Genomic DNA, 17248 nt, shown 5'->3' with positions numbered 1-17248 from the left:
GAGTTTTCTCCTCTTCCGGCGGGCTAACGGCTCGGGGGCTTGGCCGGGGAGAGAGAGGAGGTGATGGGGGTCAAAACTGGGGTGGGCTAGCAGCTGGTGGCTGGCCGGACGGTGGCAGACCACGCTGAAAAAAAAACCAGCAGAAAAGAGGGCTAGGGAACTCACGGGAGAAAAGAGAGAGAAGGAAGAGGAGAAGAGAGAAAATGAGGGGGGGTCTTGGGCTGCTCCTCAGCTGGCCCAGTAATAACCCAGCTGAAAAAATTACACCCACTGCATTTTTTTACCACATTTTTACCATCTCCAAAAATTACTCTTTTAAATCATAACTTTTTCATACTAACTCCGATTTTAACACATAGCATGTCTACGAACTCGTAATAACGTCCTCTACGACTTTCATGAAGAAAGTTTTCCCAAATTCCAAACGCAGGAAAAAGTCAACTCTAGGGTCCTTAAGTGATAAACGGTTACTTAACACGGTAAAAGACCAAAATAATACCAAAGTAAATAACCGTAAAATAACTTAAGAACCGGGGTGTGACACCTAGAGCCTTCGTGCTCCCCAAATTTCCAACACCTCCCAAAAAATTCACTAATCTAAATAATTAATCTCACGACCAACATTTATAGGTTCAGAGCGACTCTAATAGTGAAGAAAAAGAAATCTATAAATGAGCGGAAGCTATACTATTGACTATGTTTCGTCTCCATATACGCCTGACCTCAACTATGTTAACCTACAAACTGGGCATTTAAAACCGAAGGGCCCAGGGGAGAAGCAATTGAAAACATTAGAGTGAGTGGACAAAAGTAAAAATTTATGAGAAATGAGCAACAAATATCTTTATGCTTTCCCGATTAAATTTCCATAGAGAAGACATGCAACAAACGACAAGCTCAAAAGCTCTCAACTCAAAAACTGACAATTACATGACTAACCCTAACTAATCTCCAAAACTTTATAAAATAGAGCCTCAAGCAAAAATATAAATATATGTATGTATTTACACTCGTCATATTCCTTGTATGAATTCTTATGAATAAATTTTATGAAAAATAGAAATTCATACAAGGCTATAACTCTTGCGGCTTGCGTCTAACGCTCACGTCACACCATAATAAAATTTTACCTCATTATGGCAGAAAAGACGGGTGTATATACGTGCATATCCCCTATATGAAAGTAGTAATTCATATAGGGCTACGACGCTTACGTCTAACGCTCACGTCACACCATAATGAAATTTTACCTCATTATGACGTAAAAGCACATATGGCTAGCTAGCATTTATATACATGCTATCCTCGTAAATATCCATATAGATAAATCCACCGAAAATCTCATTTTCGGTAACTCTCCAAAAATAATAAAAATTGCCAATTATCAGAAAAACAATAAATCTCAACAGAAGAAAAACTGATCATCAAAATAATGAGTCTCTAACGAGTCTCTTTAGCAAAAATTAACTAAACTTAATCAAAACTTCACTTTAATCTAATCTTACTAAGTTTACCATCTCCACTGCCAATCTCCATTCCACTTCGTACTCACATTATTTCACAATAGAGCTTTTCTTTTACAAGACAATTCCACATTCACCAAATCAACAAAGTTGAGCACTTTCACAATTGACAATAACCAAGGTAAAATCACCTTACTTATAAGCACGTTAACAACACTAACTCAGTCTTATATCCAGTCAATTGCTAACTACCTTATCAAACTTTACTGGGAATAAAACAACACTTCCACTGCCCAAAGACCAAGGTCCTTGCCAATCTTCTTTCCAAATCAAAAGCCAATTACTTGTAGCTGTAAATGCTCTCCTGTAATTTCCCGAATCCCTAGCAGGCAAAACATCAATTAATAGCAACTCCCATCGATTTCGAGTCCAAAACAGCCGGTAAGAACCTTACCTCAAACCAAATTAGTGAAGCTGCCCCAACTGCCTTCCCTCTCTTCAGGCTTCCCAAACTCAGCTTCCTCAACTCCAAAAATCACGAATACCGAACACCTCAAACTAGAGGGAATATATGGAGATTCAACATATGTTGGCAGCCGGCGCGTGAAACGCGTGAGAAGCATCTGGACCGAGCCGACGATCGGGGATTGAGGGCTTTGGGATACGAGCTCCTGAACTCAACCATGGAGTTCTTGAGGTCGAAGATGGCCGGAGATGTCGAAGCAAAAGTACCAGAACCTAGAGTTTCTGGTTAGGACCCGTACGGTGTCGATGGGCTTTAAGGCTTCTGGGTTTTGCTCATCAACACTAGCTAAGTAGAACGATGGTAGCGGTGGACTGAGGAGGTGGCCGGAGATCAACCCGATCGACTCTAGGGATTGAGAATGAATGCTGGGATGGTCGCATGTCGTTGATTGGGTTAGTTACGGCTTAGTTTTGAGCAGAGAATCGATTGGTGGGGGTGGTGGTCTGGTGAGACGGCAGCCTGAGCTACCGTTTCCGGCGCTGGCAGAGGAAGGCGGAGAGAGAGAAAGAGAGTTCGAGAGAGAGATAGAAGAGGGATGCGGCGGAGAGGAGAGGAGAGAAAATGAGCGAGGATTTTTAGGGTTTTGGATTTAAAAGCCAAACCTTAATAAAAGTCCAACACACCTTTAGATATCGATTCAAAAATAAATTTTCGCATATCACAGTTTATTCGTACGAATTCTGATTTAAGCGTACCACGTGTCTATGAGTTCAGTATAACAAGCTCTACAACATTCATGAAAGGAAATGTATCAAAAAGTATACGGGTAAAAAGTTAACCTTTTAGTCTCCTAAAATGTCTACACGAAGAGAAAAAATGAATTAGGCCATCATTTACCGTATTGGTGACCAGTAAATTAGTAAAGTGGGGTACGGGGTGTTACACTCAGGGCTTTCTCAGTATATAAGGCTCGTTCTCTAACTCTTTCCCGATCAGCATATTTTAACACCACCAGGACAAACACTTTAGCCGACGAAAAAGTTTCGTCGGCCTGTTAGCTTAATTCGTCGGCTAAGATCTTACACGACAAGCCTTCGTCGGCTATAGTTTCGTCGGGAAAGAGTCGTCGGCGATGACTTTAGCCGACGAAACTAGAAAACGTCGTCGGCTATTGTCCCAGTATTTAGCCGACGACGTCTTCTGTCGTCGGCTATTGTCCCACACTTTAGCCGACGAATATCTTTAATGTTTCGTCGACCAAAGTCTGAGACTTTAGCCGACGAAACCTTTAATATATTCGTCGGCTAAAGGGTGTAATAAAAAATTAAAAAAATAACTATAGCCGACGAAATATAGTTTGTTTCGTCGGCGTTAGAAAGGTTTAGCCGACGAAACATGCCATAATTCGTCGGCTAAACCTTATTAAAAAAAATTAAAAAAATTAAAAATACTATAGCCGACGAGTATCTTATATGTTTCGTCAGCTATAAGTCCATTCCAGTAAAAAAAAAATACCCGAAATTTCTAAATTACCATTCCAAGCAAGCTGCAAAACACACCAAAACAATTCCATACATATAACCAACAACAAGCACATAAAACTATATAATTGATCAACTACACAAAATCTAGATTGTCTAAATCAATATCCGATTCTGGGGGCTGCTGTTGAGGAGTTTGCGGCGGCTGAGGTAGCGGTATAGGCGTAGGCATGGGCGGAGCTGGAAGTCCCTGAAGCTGGGCAGCTGTAAACTCCTGCAAGTACTGGAACATCTGCTGCTGCTGGGCCTGCTGGGTGGCATATACCGCGGCGGTATAGGCTCTCTGGTCGACGATCTAGGCGGCATGAGCGGCAGCCTGAGCAGCTTGCTGTTCCCGCAGTTTCTCAACTTCCGACTCTAGCTAAGTCGTCCTGCTGCTGGTCGAGGCTGCCTTTCGTTGAAATCCTGGAGTGGTCTTTAGGACCCCCTCGCCCTTCTTTCCTAGACCCCGGCAGTAGAAGTTGTTTTCTCGCGGTGGGAAGGCTGTGCCCATGATCCTCCCCCCAACCCTCGGATCCGAAATGTCGATCCGGGACATGGCTTCCGACATCTCTTCCTCCTGCGTGTCCGGCCATGTCTCCCTCACTATAGCACTCATCACCTCGTCACTAGCCTCTCTCACCTTCGCCTAATTGGATAGAAAAAAAATGATTAATTAACATTTTGACATATATATATAAGTAAAATTAAAAATTTAAAAACGTAAAATGACTTACAATATCCTTCTGGGTGTCAAGATATGTCTTCTCGTACGTATAGACGTACCGGTTGACTTCTGGATGTTCCTTGGCTGCCTCGTCCATGAAGACATCGAACAGTCTAGAACCGGCACGATGGTTCCTTGTGTTGCGTCGCCGGTTCTGAGCGTTCGCCCGGGAAACGGCCTTCAAAGAAAAAAATAAACTATTAGTAAAATATTTAAAAACGGACGTACTTAATGACAAATTAACTAATTATTTTTTTTAAATACTTGTTTACTAGGGTTGTTGAATTCTGATGTCAGAAGCCAACGCCACTCGTACTCCCTGTACTGGAACTCAGCATGGGTACCAGAACGTGCGTTCCCGTGCGTAGTCTAGTAGGTCCGCAACTCGTTCTTCCACTCCTTGTACCTACAGATACAACAAAAATATTAGAAATATTATTAATATCACATACAATTTTGTTTTTTCATTAACTTGCCAACGTACCTTCCCCCATGCACAACGTCCGCGCAGCTGTTTTTCAGGTGCTCGGGAACGTCAAACCACACCTGCATTTAACCGTTTATTAGTTTAGTTTTTGGAGAAATCAACAATGTAATACATCATATTATTGAGGCATTTTGTAAACTCACCGACATCGCGTTGTGGACCATGTCCTTAACCTCCTGCGGGACCTCGCCCCAGTCTGACCACAACATAGGGACTCTATCTCTAATGAGCGCTCCCACGCGGCCGGAGTACGTCCTTGACTTCCTGCCCGATACTATGTGGCCATCAGCGTCAGTACCGATGACGATCCTCCCTGAGGTATTGACGGTCTTCTCGAGAGCCTTCCCTATGACGGAGCCTCTCTTCTTCTTTGTCGGCTTCGCTCCGACGGTGCCTATCACATGATAAACCAAATTGATTATTAAAATCGGAGACCCTTTATTATTAATTATAAGAAAACAAATCATTCATCTTTCATTACCTGAGGGCGATGCGGTGGACGCGATGGATTCCGTCTCTATCGCCGATGATGATACCCTCACGGAAATAAGAGGCGTATCAAAAGGCACGAACCGGTACGCCGCTGATGGAGCCACTGGCGGGGGCAGTGGATAAATCGGCGTCCCTGAGCTATCGACTGCAGGTAAGGCCGGTATCATCCGCGGAAGGAACAGATTAGGCGGCGGCATCTGTACCCCATCTGACCCACCATCCGAAGCAGTAGGACCCGGATTGGGCGCCCGGTGTATCTCAGGCATACGGGATGCAAACACCTCCGTCTGGGTCTGAGGCCACAGCTGCCTCGAGGAACGAGGGACGCCCGACTGCCTCAATGAAGAGGGCACCTCCGGCTGCCTCAAGGAATTGGAAACGCTCGGCTGCCTCTACACCATCTCCAGAATGGTCGCACGTCTAGCTGTCATGGGGCCCTGAAACGACGTTTGAGGGTTGCTAGAGGTTCCCTTAGACGATTCGGACCTTTGGCCCTTCGAACCCTTCGTCGATCTAAAATTACCGCTCATCTTATTTAAAATATTAATTTGAATCAAGGCTGAGGAAGAAAAGCGAATGATTATATCTTTTTACTTAAAAGATATGTGGAGGTGCCCTGTAGGGGTTAAGCAGTAGATTTGGGTAGATTTTTTTTATTATATTCCAAAGATAACAAGAAAGATAACAATCAGCAGAACTCCAAAGGTTTATTACCTCAATTTTTAAGCACCTAGAAATCGATTTACGACATACCAATGTCCCAAATAACCATGTACTTGCACAACAATAAATCTCATTCAGACCACCAATCAACAAAATCACTCGCAAACAACTACACCTTCCGTCGACATTCTAATGAACCTAAAAAAAGAGATGCTACTATCCACCATTCCGAATTTCACATCAACACAAATGCTTAACAATGTCGCTCTCTGTTTTTCTCTAATCATATATGTGAATCACTAAACTAATTTACTAACTGATCCAGACTACATGAAACTTAATAACAACACACCACACGTAAATCATACACAAAATCAATAGGCATCGAAAATATCCACAATATTTCAGCAACTATAGATTAAAACTTGCATAATCCAAACCACAACGAAGTCACACAAACAGCAACCAAATATATATTCATCACAAACCAATCCACAATATCAATACCGCATAAAAACCCTAAATTCTCAAATTCGAAACCCTAGAATGACATATCGAAATCAAAATCAGAGGATTACACCACCTGGCGAGCGACGAGCAGGCGGAGCAGGCGAGCAGGAGAGGGAGAGGGAGAGGGCGACCTGGAGAGAAAGAGGGAGACCGGGAGAGGGAGAGGGAGACCGGGAGAGGGAGAGGGCGACCGGGAGCGCGGTGAGGGCTCGCGGAGGCGGACCGGTATGGAGGAGGCGGACCGGGAGTTAGGGTTTTTTCGTCGCTCTGTGGAGGCTGTCGAGCATTGGGTTTTCTACGGTCCCGATACCTTTAGTCGACGAAATACTTACTTCGTCGGCTAAACCTTTAAATTCGTCGGCTAAAATATGAAATTCGTCGGCTGAACCTTTGAAATTCGTCGGCTAAACCTGTGAATATCGTCGGCTAAAGTACTTTTTATACATTCGGCACATTGTGCTTGTGATGATCAAACTTGAGAAACGAAAATCCCACCGTCAGATCTGACCATCATGATAAAATACATGTATGAGAAAAAATTCAACTTGATCCGACAAGGTTAAGGACTCGATTCGGACGATCAATCCCGTAAGTCAAACCCCTAAACGTACGGAAAAGGTCATTGGACCGTCTAAATTACGTATCTTGGCCGAACCTTCAACTGAAAATAGTTTCAAACCGATGAGACGCAACAAGTCGTATAAAAATTTTACGGAAAATAACCACCGAAGATAGGGCTATCCATAGGGAGAAAGAATGGAAAATTGCATTGACCGCAACTATCGGCACCGAGACTTTACCGGAATACCGTGATTTTTCAACCGTAGATGTATTTCACCATTTTGGTCATATCTTATTTCACGACATTTTTGCGTTTGAAGGTTCTACGTATAGTTTGTTTTTGAAACGGAATATTTACTTAAACACTTGGTAAACAAGTTATACAACATTAGTAGGCATGTTGTGATTGTGATGATCAAACTTGAGAAACGAAAATCCCACCGTCAAATCTGACCATCATGATAAAATACATGTATGGGAAAAAATGCAACTTGATCCGACAAGGTTAAAGGCTCGATCTGGACGGTCAATCCCGTAAGTCAAACTCCTAAACGCACAGAAAAGGTCATTGGACCGTCTAAATTACGTATCTTCGCCGGACCTTCAACTGAAAATAGTTTCAAACCGATGAGACGCAACAAGTCGTATATTAGGGTATTCGTCAGCTAAGGTTTAAGGTTTAGGGTTTAGGGTTTAGCCGACGAAATATTAGGGTATTCGTTGGCTAACCGCATCTTAGCCGACGAATTATCCAACTCTTATCCATATTCTGAAAATATAACAAAATATATATGTATAACTCTAGCTAATTATTAATTAAATTTCATATATAAAATCTCAATTCATTTAGTATTCTACCTACTACAACTAATTAATAACAAATTAATTAACACATATATATACTTAATAATTACATAACAATATTATATATCAACATCATCACAAAATCATCATCAACTCATATCATCAACAACTTCATACTATCAACACAATATTATAAATTAATTAACATATATATATATATATATCTACTACTTATTAACAACAACTTCATATATATTATCAAATCATCAACCAGATCGATCAACACATATATATATACATCCAACGTACTTAAAATCGATCAACTCAATCACACCCAAAATCGATCAACTCAAATAAAACTCAAAATCAACATATATACACATGTACATACCTATATATAGCTCCACAAACTAATTATGGACAGATTTCGACAACACCCAAACTTTTTCTCCCGTTTTTTTTTCCCAGATGAACTGCTATCCAGATCTGCAAATATAAGACACTTTAGCCGACGACATTTTAATTTCGTCAGCAAAATAATTTTATAGTTGTCGGCTAAAGTTCATAGACTATAGCCGACGAAAAAAATTCTTTAAGCCAGCGAAAATTTAATTTCGTCGGCTATGGTCCACTTTAGCCGACGAAAATTTAAATTAGCCGACGAAAAAATAGTTTGTCGGCCTGGTTTTTTATTTTCGTCGGCTAAAGCCTTTCTTCTGGTAGTGTAATCTCCGAAGTTGGTTGTTCTGCTCGAGACTAACTGCCAGAATTCCGAGATTGCAACGCCTATTTCAATCCTTTCTACTCTAATTGCTTATACTTGCTCTTTGCACCTACAAAACACCAAACTAAGTAAAATCGAACTAAATTACTTGAAAGTACAATACAAATCCAAGATTTAAAGGTATAAAATCATAGCAAATAATGGATATATCAACAACCTTTCATGGTCTTACCAAGTCATGGGTAGCGAGAGTGTTCATTTATGACTACAACAACATAAATCATAAAATATATATTCATATGACGTCATTATCGATACCTAATCCTTTGTAAGACGTACAAGGTTCGACACAACATATGGGCAACGTAGCCCCTCTGGAGGTTTCACGGTTTCGACATCGTAAGGAGATACTACCTCATCACTCTCAGGTCATATCAACAAACATATATTAATCTCTGAATAACACACGTCTAGCCTCGGTTTTCTCAATCCAATAATAAACAATCATATCATAATTATGAAAACGTCCACGAGACATCGACCATGAGCAACAAAGATGATGCATTTTTATATATAGGCAAAACCACTAACATATGAGGGTTGGAATTGATTTTCCTTACGTATGCTCCAAGCTGTCAAGTCCTGTCTCGGAAATCCAAAGTCCCCGCGTATACGAACTCCTCCGATGATTAACTGTAGAGTATAGAAACTTAGTAAGGTAACATCGATAACTCTACAACTCTTTACATTCCTGGTTTGACTAGGAGTTGACCAAGGGTTGACCAAGGGTTGACCAAGGGTTGACCAAACTTCCTAGTTTGACAAGGAACGACCCACATTGACCAAAATCAATCCATATACGACACTTCAGCCCTTTTAACTCTTTTACGATTATCGACCACTTTTGCTTCGATCTCAAATTGACCTTTAGAGTTTCCTTAACCCTTTATTTAACATTAAGTTGTCACATAATGATTCGTTGAATCACTATGAACACCCAATGTACAACTTAAACCAAATCATTAACCGTGAGTCTGACATATCGATAATACAATTCAACGATATTAGTTATAGCAACCAATTCGATACTTCCAAACTTGTACAATTTGACTCCCAGACTTAAGAACCAACATACAAATACCATTTCCACTTCAACTACAATTATGGCCACAAAGCAACAACACCAAATATTATTATTTTTTTGGGACAAACACCAAATACTTCCAGTAGCAAAACAAACCGAGAGGTTCACCTTTGTATCAAATACAAAGAGTTGTACCACGATTACTCTTTACACCCAAGAATCTGCTCTTCACACCCACGACAAGCTCAACAGAGCTTTCTCAACTAAGCCTCTGCCTTCCACCAATATCAAGCCAAACCGCCCAAACGTCAGACAAAATTCAACTACCAACCAATCACCAAAATCCGAAACAGAGCAGTAGCTTCTCACCTTCTTTACCGGTTTTGAAGACTCGCCAAAATCGCTCTCTACACCCAAGTGTGGCCCGGCTGAACCTGAAACTAGCATAGCTGCTCCTCCTTTCTCTTCTAGTCCGATCTACAAGTATTCCATTGCTCAGAAACTCAGATAACAAAGCCAAAGCCTAGAATATAACGATTAAACAGCCACTTATGACTTGCCCCTTTTTGAATTTGATTTGCTTTTGAAAGTGATCTCTGCACCCACAGAGTATCATAGCTGCTCTCTCGGTCCTTCTTTCTCCCTTCTTCTCTTCCTTTTCTACTCCAAGGCCTCGGCTATGAAACAGAAACACACCCAAACTCAGGTTCATATGGTTTTGCCAGAATCGGCAGAAACCCAGAAAATCCCACCTTAATAAAAAACTGAACCCTTAGGAAGATTAACTTACCTAGTCGTTCTGAGATGAAGAACCAAGCTACCCTTCACCCTCGAAGCCAACTATAAACACCGGAGACTCGTCGGAGCTGTCAGCCTCGCCAGAACAGTACTAGCCAAAACCCAGAATTTTTAGAAATTCATTGATCGAATAAAAAAATAACATAGGCTTGTAGAACTCGTCGAGAGGATTAAGAAACTCACCACATGCAGAATAAACGGTCACCGGAGGCTGGAGAAACGTCGCCTGAAAGTTTAGAGGCTAAATCGGGATTTTCTTCTGACCTCCATGCATGTACGATCTCTGGCCACAGAAGGAACGGGCTCGAAGAGGCGGTTCCATCGGTGTTGGTCACGCGCGCAGCCGTGGCCGACAGCGGAGATTTGCGGCGGCGAAAACAGTGGCAGAGAGAGCGCCGTCTGGGTCGGACTGTGGTCGAGGACGAAGCCTGACCGAGGTCTGACTCGCGCCTCTTTTTAAAGAGAGAGGGACGGCCCAGATCGTCCCTCATTGAAATCAACGGCCCAGATTTAATCCTCCTTAAAAATTTAATTTTCTGTTTTTCCAAATATATATATTTCTTTATTTCGTAAGAGATAACTCGAACGTCCGAAAAATATTCTAAAGATATCCCCGAACTCGTGTCAACGCACACTTTGACCTTGGGACCTTCAATCAAACATGTGGCCTCTTGGTAGAATCACGATATTTTACCCATGCACATCCATATAAATTTCCGAATGCAGTTATTATCCTTCAGTAACTCGGTTAAATTCATTAAATTTACATGGGGGCTCATAAATCTTTTGGAGCAAAACAACAAAAATCTTCCCCAAAATTAAGAAAACTAAGAATTTAAAGAGTTGCATGTTATGCATTAACACATTGTAGAATATTCCGCTTGCTGGTCTTCTTGCCGCTTCTGAGACTTTTAAATTTTCAAAAATATTTGGGTTGCGATCTTAATATTCAACTATTGGAAGCTTATGCCCTAATGTCGCAGGAGTTCACAAACTGCAAACAAACCCAAGATTGGTCTGTTGCATTTTGGTTTCTCCTCCACACCATACAATGAAGAAATCTATATATCTCTGAGGATATAGTCCGTATTCTTTTTGTCACAAAGATCATCAGAATCAAAGTCGCCATGGTCTTCATCATCCTCAAACGCCACGGTTTTCATAGAGAGACTATTGTAAAATGGTGAAAGCGAAGTTTTGGGCGGATGAGAGTCTGAGACATTGGGATTGAGAGCTCATCTGGACTTGGCAAGAAGAAGAAGATAAAGAACTCTAATTCAGTTTTAAGGTTTAGTTTTATTAACTTTTAGTCTTTTAGATGAACCCTATGAGTTGACAGAGGGTCTTAACGTTTAGGTTCATTCAAATAGTAGGACATGTGTCACAATTTGAATGGGAGACAATAATTTGGAGACGGAAGATTTGAGCCCTTGAAATTGAACATAGATGGCTCATTTCTTTCAATATTTCTCATGGAGGTTCTGAAGGTGCAGTATGCAATACTCATGGTGATTTTATGTTGCATTTCCCACAAAATCGAGTTTGAGTGCTTTAATGATAACCAAATTGGTTGAAATTTTACAGAGATGATCTATACATTAGTATTTAAAGACTAGATGGTGGAGATATAAAAATTTGATTGAAAAATGAGTGTAAAGTGGAAATCCGCACCGTAAGAATAAATGCGGACATCCGCACCTGAGAAAATCTGCATATATATATATATATATATACAATCAGGATCTGAGGCAGACTTCCGCACGCCCTTAAAGTGTGGACGTCCCTCCGTTCTCCACCGTACGGCTCCGACAATGGCGCGCCTCCACCCTAGCGGCCTCCAGCAGCGTTCCCGATCACTTTCCCTCCCCGGCTAGTCCGTCGAATTCTAGTTTCCGGCGAGATCGATTTTGTTTGAAGTTTTGAGTGATCTCGCTGGAAAACTGGAATTCGGCGGACTCGCTGGGGAGAGAAAGTGATCGGGGACGCTGCTGGAGGCCGCTAGGGTGGAGGTGCGCAGTCATCGGAGCCGTATGGTGGAGAATAGAGGGACGTCCGCACTTTAAGGACTGTGCGGATGTCCACTTTGGAACGGCTCCGTGTGTGTGTGGAATTTGGAATTTGGGGGCTCTTAAATTTGGGGGCTCAAAGCATAAGCTTGTTGGGCTTTAGCCCAGGACCGGTTAGAGTTTCCACTTTTCCATCAGCTGTTCAACTATCAAGTGGCTTAGACTTGCTGTGTACAGGGGTAAAGATTGCTTGTGGTTGTGAACATTGTGTCAAGTGAAATGCTCATAGATATATAGTTCATGCAATTATACTCTTCGTTGCAGGTTGTTGATGATTTGGATGATGAGAATGGGACTATCGGTCCAGTTATTTATGAGGACAAAGATAGTGATGAAGAGGAATCTGAGGACGCTATGGAGACTGATGAAGACGATGAAGATGATGATTTGGATGCGGATCTTGGTGGTGTCAGCGACTTTGAAGTAATTAAAGGACTTGATGACTTGAGCGATTGATGCAAACTTTGTGATGCATTTTTGTTGTATTGACATCAAACTACTTTACCATTTACCAATCACATGAGAATTTATATGAATGAAGTTTTGTTACGTGCTTATCTTTTCAGTTCATCCTGGATCATAAATTATAGGTCGTTTGCATTTCATATCTACTGAGAGACTTCCGATTAGGATCGACTATGAACCAAATGCAATTTCATGCAACAATTTTCACAGGTATTAATTGGATGATGAGAATGGCACAATAGCTAGGCATTTTATGAGGACAGATATGAAAGATGAAGAGGAGTCTGAGGATGAAATGAAGATTGATCAAGCTAGATCATGAAGATGAATAGGAAGTTGGTGCAGAACTTGATGGTCTAAGCTATTTCAAAGGAATTGAAGACTCAATGACATGAGGAACATCGAAAACTCAAATATATGTATAAAACTGTAAATCACCTGACCAGGAAATGAAAAAGAAAATATAGTAGCAGTTGAGTAAAATTTAAAAGTATACTCATAGCTATAGCTATATGGGCAATTCTTCAACCTGCAATGGCAGTCTACGAAGTGGTGTTGGCCACCATGGGAGCACCATTACACATAATTGAGGAAGCATTATGTCGTAAGCTACTTCTGACCACCTTCTTGTACGAATGTTGTACATGTAATAGTATATATGGATAGCTTTCTACATAAAAGATATCTTCATCATTCGGATCCAAAGCTCGAAGAAGAACTCCATTACCAAATATATCAAATTTCGAGCTTACTCGATAAACAGTACTCGCTTTTTTCAAACAGAATTTGTCAGCTGATGATCCAAGACCATCATCATCACCTGCAATCAACTCCTAGACATTAATAACATATTCACGGTGATTGCACACCCACATTTGTAGACGCCCTCGGCGCACACATATAAATGGATCGACTAAAACATAATCAACTGCATCACATAGATGAAATTGGTACCGATCATCTTCAAGAGTCTCATCACCATTAGACCTACCACTACTGACATTGCCGATCATGAAAGGATCCAACGCAACAAGCCCCGTCTCCTCACGAGACTCATCATCATCATATGCCCAATATGTCCAATACAACATTCCATTGTAAGCAACGCTATTAGAGTCTGTAATTGTGATGCTTCGCAGGGATGACTCAAATGACTCTCTCCATTCACCCGTTTCGAAAGAGAACACATGAACAATAAATTTGGAAAAGTGTTGACCCATCAAATCAAAAGAAGTTGCAGCTAAATCTTGAGGAAGAATTCTCACGACCTTGCACATGTAGTCCTTTCTAATATTAACAAAACTATTGGTACTACTAGTAGTACTATCTTCCTCTTCATAGTAGCGATCAAAAATGAATCCAACTGGTGCATACTTGCAACATCGAGTAGTGGGAGGAAGAGCAATCCATTGCCTTGTGCATGGATTGCAAATGTAGAATTCACGTTGGTTTTGGTGACATGGAGTTCGGCAGCACAAAACTAAATCATTAGATGTTGCTACCACATATGGCTTTTCTTCCAAACCATGGAAACTCATGAGTCTTTTGAATAGTGGAGATAGCATATTGGATGACGACGGTGTCAGGAACTCCTTTCCTCTTCTGTCTATCAGAGTTCGTGCTGTTGGGGTTTGATTATGAAATCTTTGAAGATGCAGAAAGCGGCCGATTAAATACGGATCCGAGATGAGACTGAGCCAATGCTTGGAAACACATTTGCATTGGAAAACGAATTCCTTGCTAGGAAGTCGACATAGGATTTCAACCAATAGATCATCAAAGCTAACAATAACATCTGTGGATTTTGATATTTTTGAATGAATAGGAGGAGTACTACAATTGGATGCACCCATGATCATGGCTTAGCTGGGTGGTAGTTCTGCAAAGAAGATGGCCAAAAAAGAATGGGATACGTATGTTATTGAACCATGAAAGTGATTGGATACATACATATATGTACAAGAAGAATAAACGTACTGTTTGGAAATTATAGGCTTATGTAGCATATAGATAACAAAGCAATATAGAATGGGAAACATAAAGCAAGACGTACAGATAAATGGTTCTGGTTACCTGGGAGGTGTAATGCTAATGGTTTGCAGCAGAGGAATTACCTAGGTTAATTTTGGTTTTCTTAGGTAGTTTTGCATGATTCTTTTTTAACGTTTGCTCACGAGGGTGTGTCATGTTCATGTTGTAATCCAATTTTCAGTTATCAATATATCAATGGCTAACGTTCATTTATAAAAATAAAAAATAAAAAATAAAAATAAAAAAAAACGTATAGAGAAATATACAGATAATATAACTGATAGATTAAACAAAGAATCCTACATGTTGATCATATGGGAGTAATGGGACAAGCGAGCTCGATTCAGAGTGATGGTTGGAGGCTAGGGTTAGTTAGGGTTTAGTGTTGTTTGATATTCTCCCAATCTCCCGAGCGGCTCCACGAAAAGTGGATGTGTCACGGGCGTTTATGTACCGGTTATATACTTCTCATGTACCGGTTATATACTTCTCATATATGTTTAATCTTAATTGCCCTTTTTGTGATTCCTATTTTTTTATTTATTTTTTGAACAAGTTTCGTGATAATGTGATTAGAACATTTATTCGGTTTTCTTGTCCTTTCTCTAGTCAAATTTGGACTTTGCTTGTTTCCACAATTTCAAAATTTTACTGCTAATCATTCTTTTGATCAATGGTTACATATTGTTGATTCCTTAAAGGATGATCATTGTGCTTATTTCATTTGAAGAGCTCGTAATGATCTTATTTTTAGACAAAAATCTGTTTATCCTTTATGTGTTGTTCATATTGCAACCGATTGTCATTCTAATTATCTTTAACTGAATCCAGATAAAGTTCCCAATCAGTATCGACATGATTTAATTGTTTGGCAGCCTCTTCAGGAGGGGTTTTATAAGTTAAATTTTGATGGCTTTGTTCTAGTAAAGGAAATGATACTTGTGGATTTGTTTTTCCGAATGTCAGATGGTTCTCCAGTACTGGCTGCGTCTAACATAGAGTCTTTCTTTGCGTGCAGGGTCTTCTAACAGCTTCTTTACATGGTTAGGATTCTTTACAAGTGGAAGATGACTCTAAGATCCTCATTCATAACATTACTGGTGTTTCCCAAGTTCCACGGCGAATTAAGACTATTGTTCGAGATATTCATATGTCGTTGGCAACTAATTTCTAAGACAATTTCCTTCTCTCATGTTCGCAGAACGCCAATTTCTTAGCAGATTATCAGATTATCACATGGACAACCAACACGAGTCTGGTTTAAGTCTCTCCTCTTGTCTTGTGACCAAGCTTTTATGTTTGACTGTCTTGATGTAGGATGTTTAGACGGTTTGTTCTTTAATTGTTTCTCTTTCTTTTTTTAAAAAAAAAATAGCAAACTAAACTACTAACCAAATTTCAGTTTACAAATACATCCTTTACACATTATCTTACATATTTAAGGACAAAAATTAACAAATTAAGACAAATTATTCTCCACATGCCATCTGTCACTATGTATTTTACCAAAATACCTTTCTTCCCATCCATAGAAGAGACAAACAATAAAATCAGAAATTCTCCAAATTAAAATTCCCAAACTCTTGTTTTCTTTCTTCTTTGTGACAAACAGAGAGATTAAGTTGTCTTCGGAGAGTCTGATCAGGCCTGCTTCAGTCCTTTCTTCTCTCTTCTTCAACTTGACTGCTGTTACTGTCAAGTAGAAAGATGTTACTGTCGAGGAGTAAGGTGCTACTGTCGGTGATACTCTCGAGCATAAAGGTGTTACTGCCGGTGATACTCTTGATTATAAAGGTGCTACTGCCGGTGCTACACTGAGTAGAGAAGTGCTACTGCCGGTGATACACCTGAGTAGAGAGGTGCTACTAAGTGGAAATGTGCTACTGTGATAGAAAAGGTGCATACCCGGCGACCTCTTCCCCCAAAATCTTGTCACCATATGCATACTCGGCGACCACTTCCCCCCACTGATACTTCCCCTCGCTACGACCAAAATCCCCAAAATCCCTACGTGAATTCAACAACCCTAAGATTAAACTTCTCAAATTTCCCCAATCACAAAGTCCACAGAACCATTCAATCCTTAAGAATCTACAAAAGTTATCTATGGGATATGGGAGTCGTTGTCGTAGGTGATGGAGGCCGAGCATTGGAGGACAGAGGCGGTTGGATCATGGCGTGGGAGGACGACGACTGTGTGATCGTGGGAGGACGTCGAGCCTCGGTGGTAGTCAACGCTAATCATCGTCGTCCGTCATCGTCAAAATAGCACCTCTTGTTCTTGCATTGGTATGAGAGAGAGAGAGAGAGAGAGAGAGAGAGAGAGAGAGAGAGAGAGAGAGAGAGAGAGAGAGAGAGAGAGAGAGAGAGAGAGAGAGAGAGAGAGA

General features: G+C 40.7%; 2 protein-coding genes and 1 non-coding gene across 3 annotated transcripts in view; 1 reads left to right on the top strand and 2 right to left on the bottom strand.

Annotated features, from left to right (window-relative positions):
* Nucleotides 1–1495: 1495 nt before the first annotated feature.
* LOC101303784 lies at nt 1496–2547 on the bottom strand. The gene is made up of 2 exons (XR_184223.1): nt 1918–2547; nt 1496–1845 (listed from the first exon to the last, which is right to left on the bottom strand). It is a non-coding gene; the product is annotated as an uncharacterized LOC101303784 (transcript).
* Nucleotides 2548–13663: 11116 nt separating this feature from the next.
* Nucleotides 13664–14689, bottom strand: LOC101310788. Its single transcript, XM_004295598.1, has one exon. The coding sequence runs from the start codon at nt 14687–14689 to the stop codon at nt 13664–13666; it is 1026 nt and encodes a 341-aa protein (XP_004295646.1).
* Nucleotides 14690–16996: 2307 nt separating this feature from the next.
* LOC101303490 (serine/threonine-protein kinase SRPK-like) overlaps nt 16997–17248 on the top strand; it is a 3836-nt gene continuing 3584 nt past the window's right edge. Inside the window, exon 1 of the mRNA XM_004294000.1 lies at nt 16997–17027. Within this exon, the coding sequence (XP_004294048.1) occupies nt 16997–17027 (31 nt within the window). The remainder of the gene's footprint in view (nt 17028–17248) is intronic.

Source organism: Fragaria vesca, linkage group LG3 (assembly GCF_000184155.1).
Source record: "Fragaria vesca subsp. vesca linkage group LG3, FraVesHawaii_1.0, whole genome shotgun sequence".
NCBI classification, from domain to species: domain Eukaryota; kingdom Viridiplantae; phylum Streptophyta; class Magnoliopsida; order Rosales; family Rosaceae; genus Fragaria; species Fragaria vesca.
This window is presented reverse-complemented; position numbering and strand designations above follow the sequence as displayed.

Coding starts and splice junctions, on each gene's coding strand:
- LOC101310788 (XM_004295598.1), bottom strand. CDS start 14,689: ATGATCATGGGTGCATCCAATTGTAGTACTCCTCCTATTCATTCAAAA.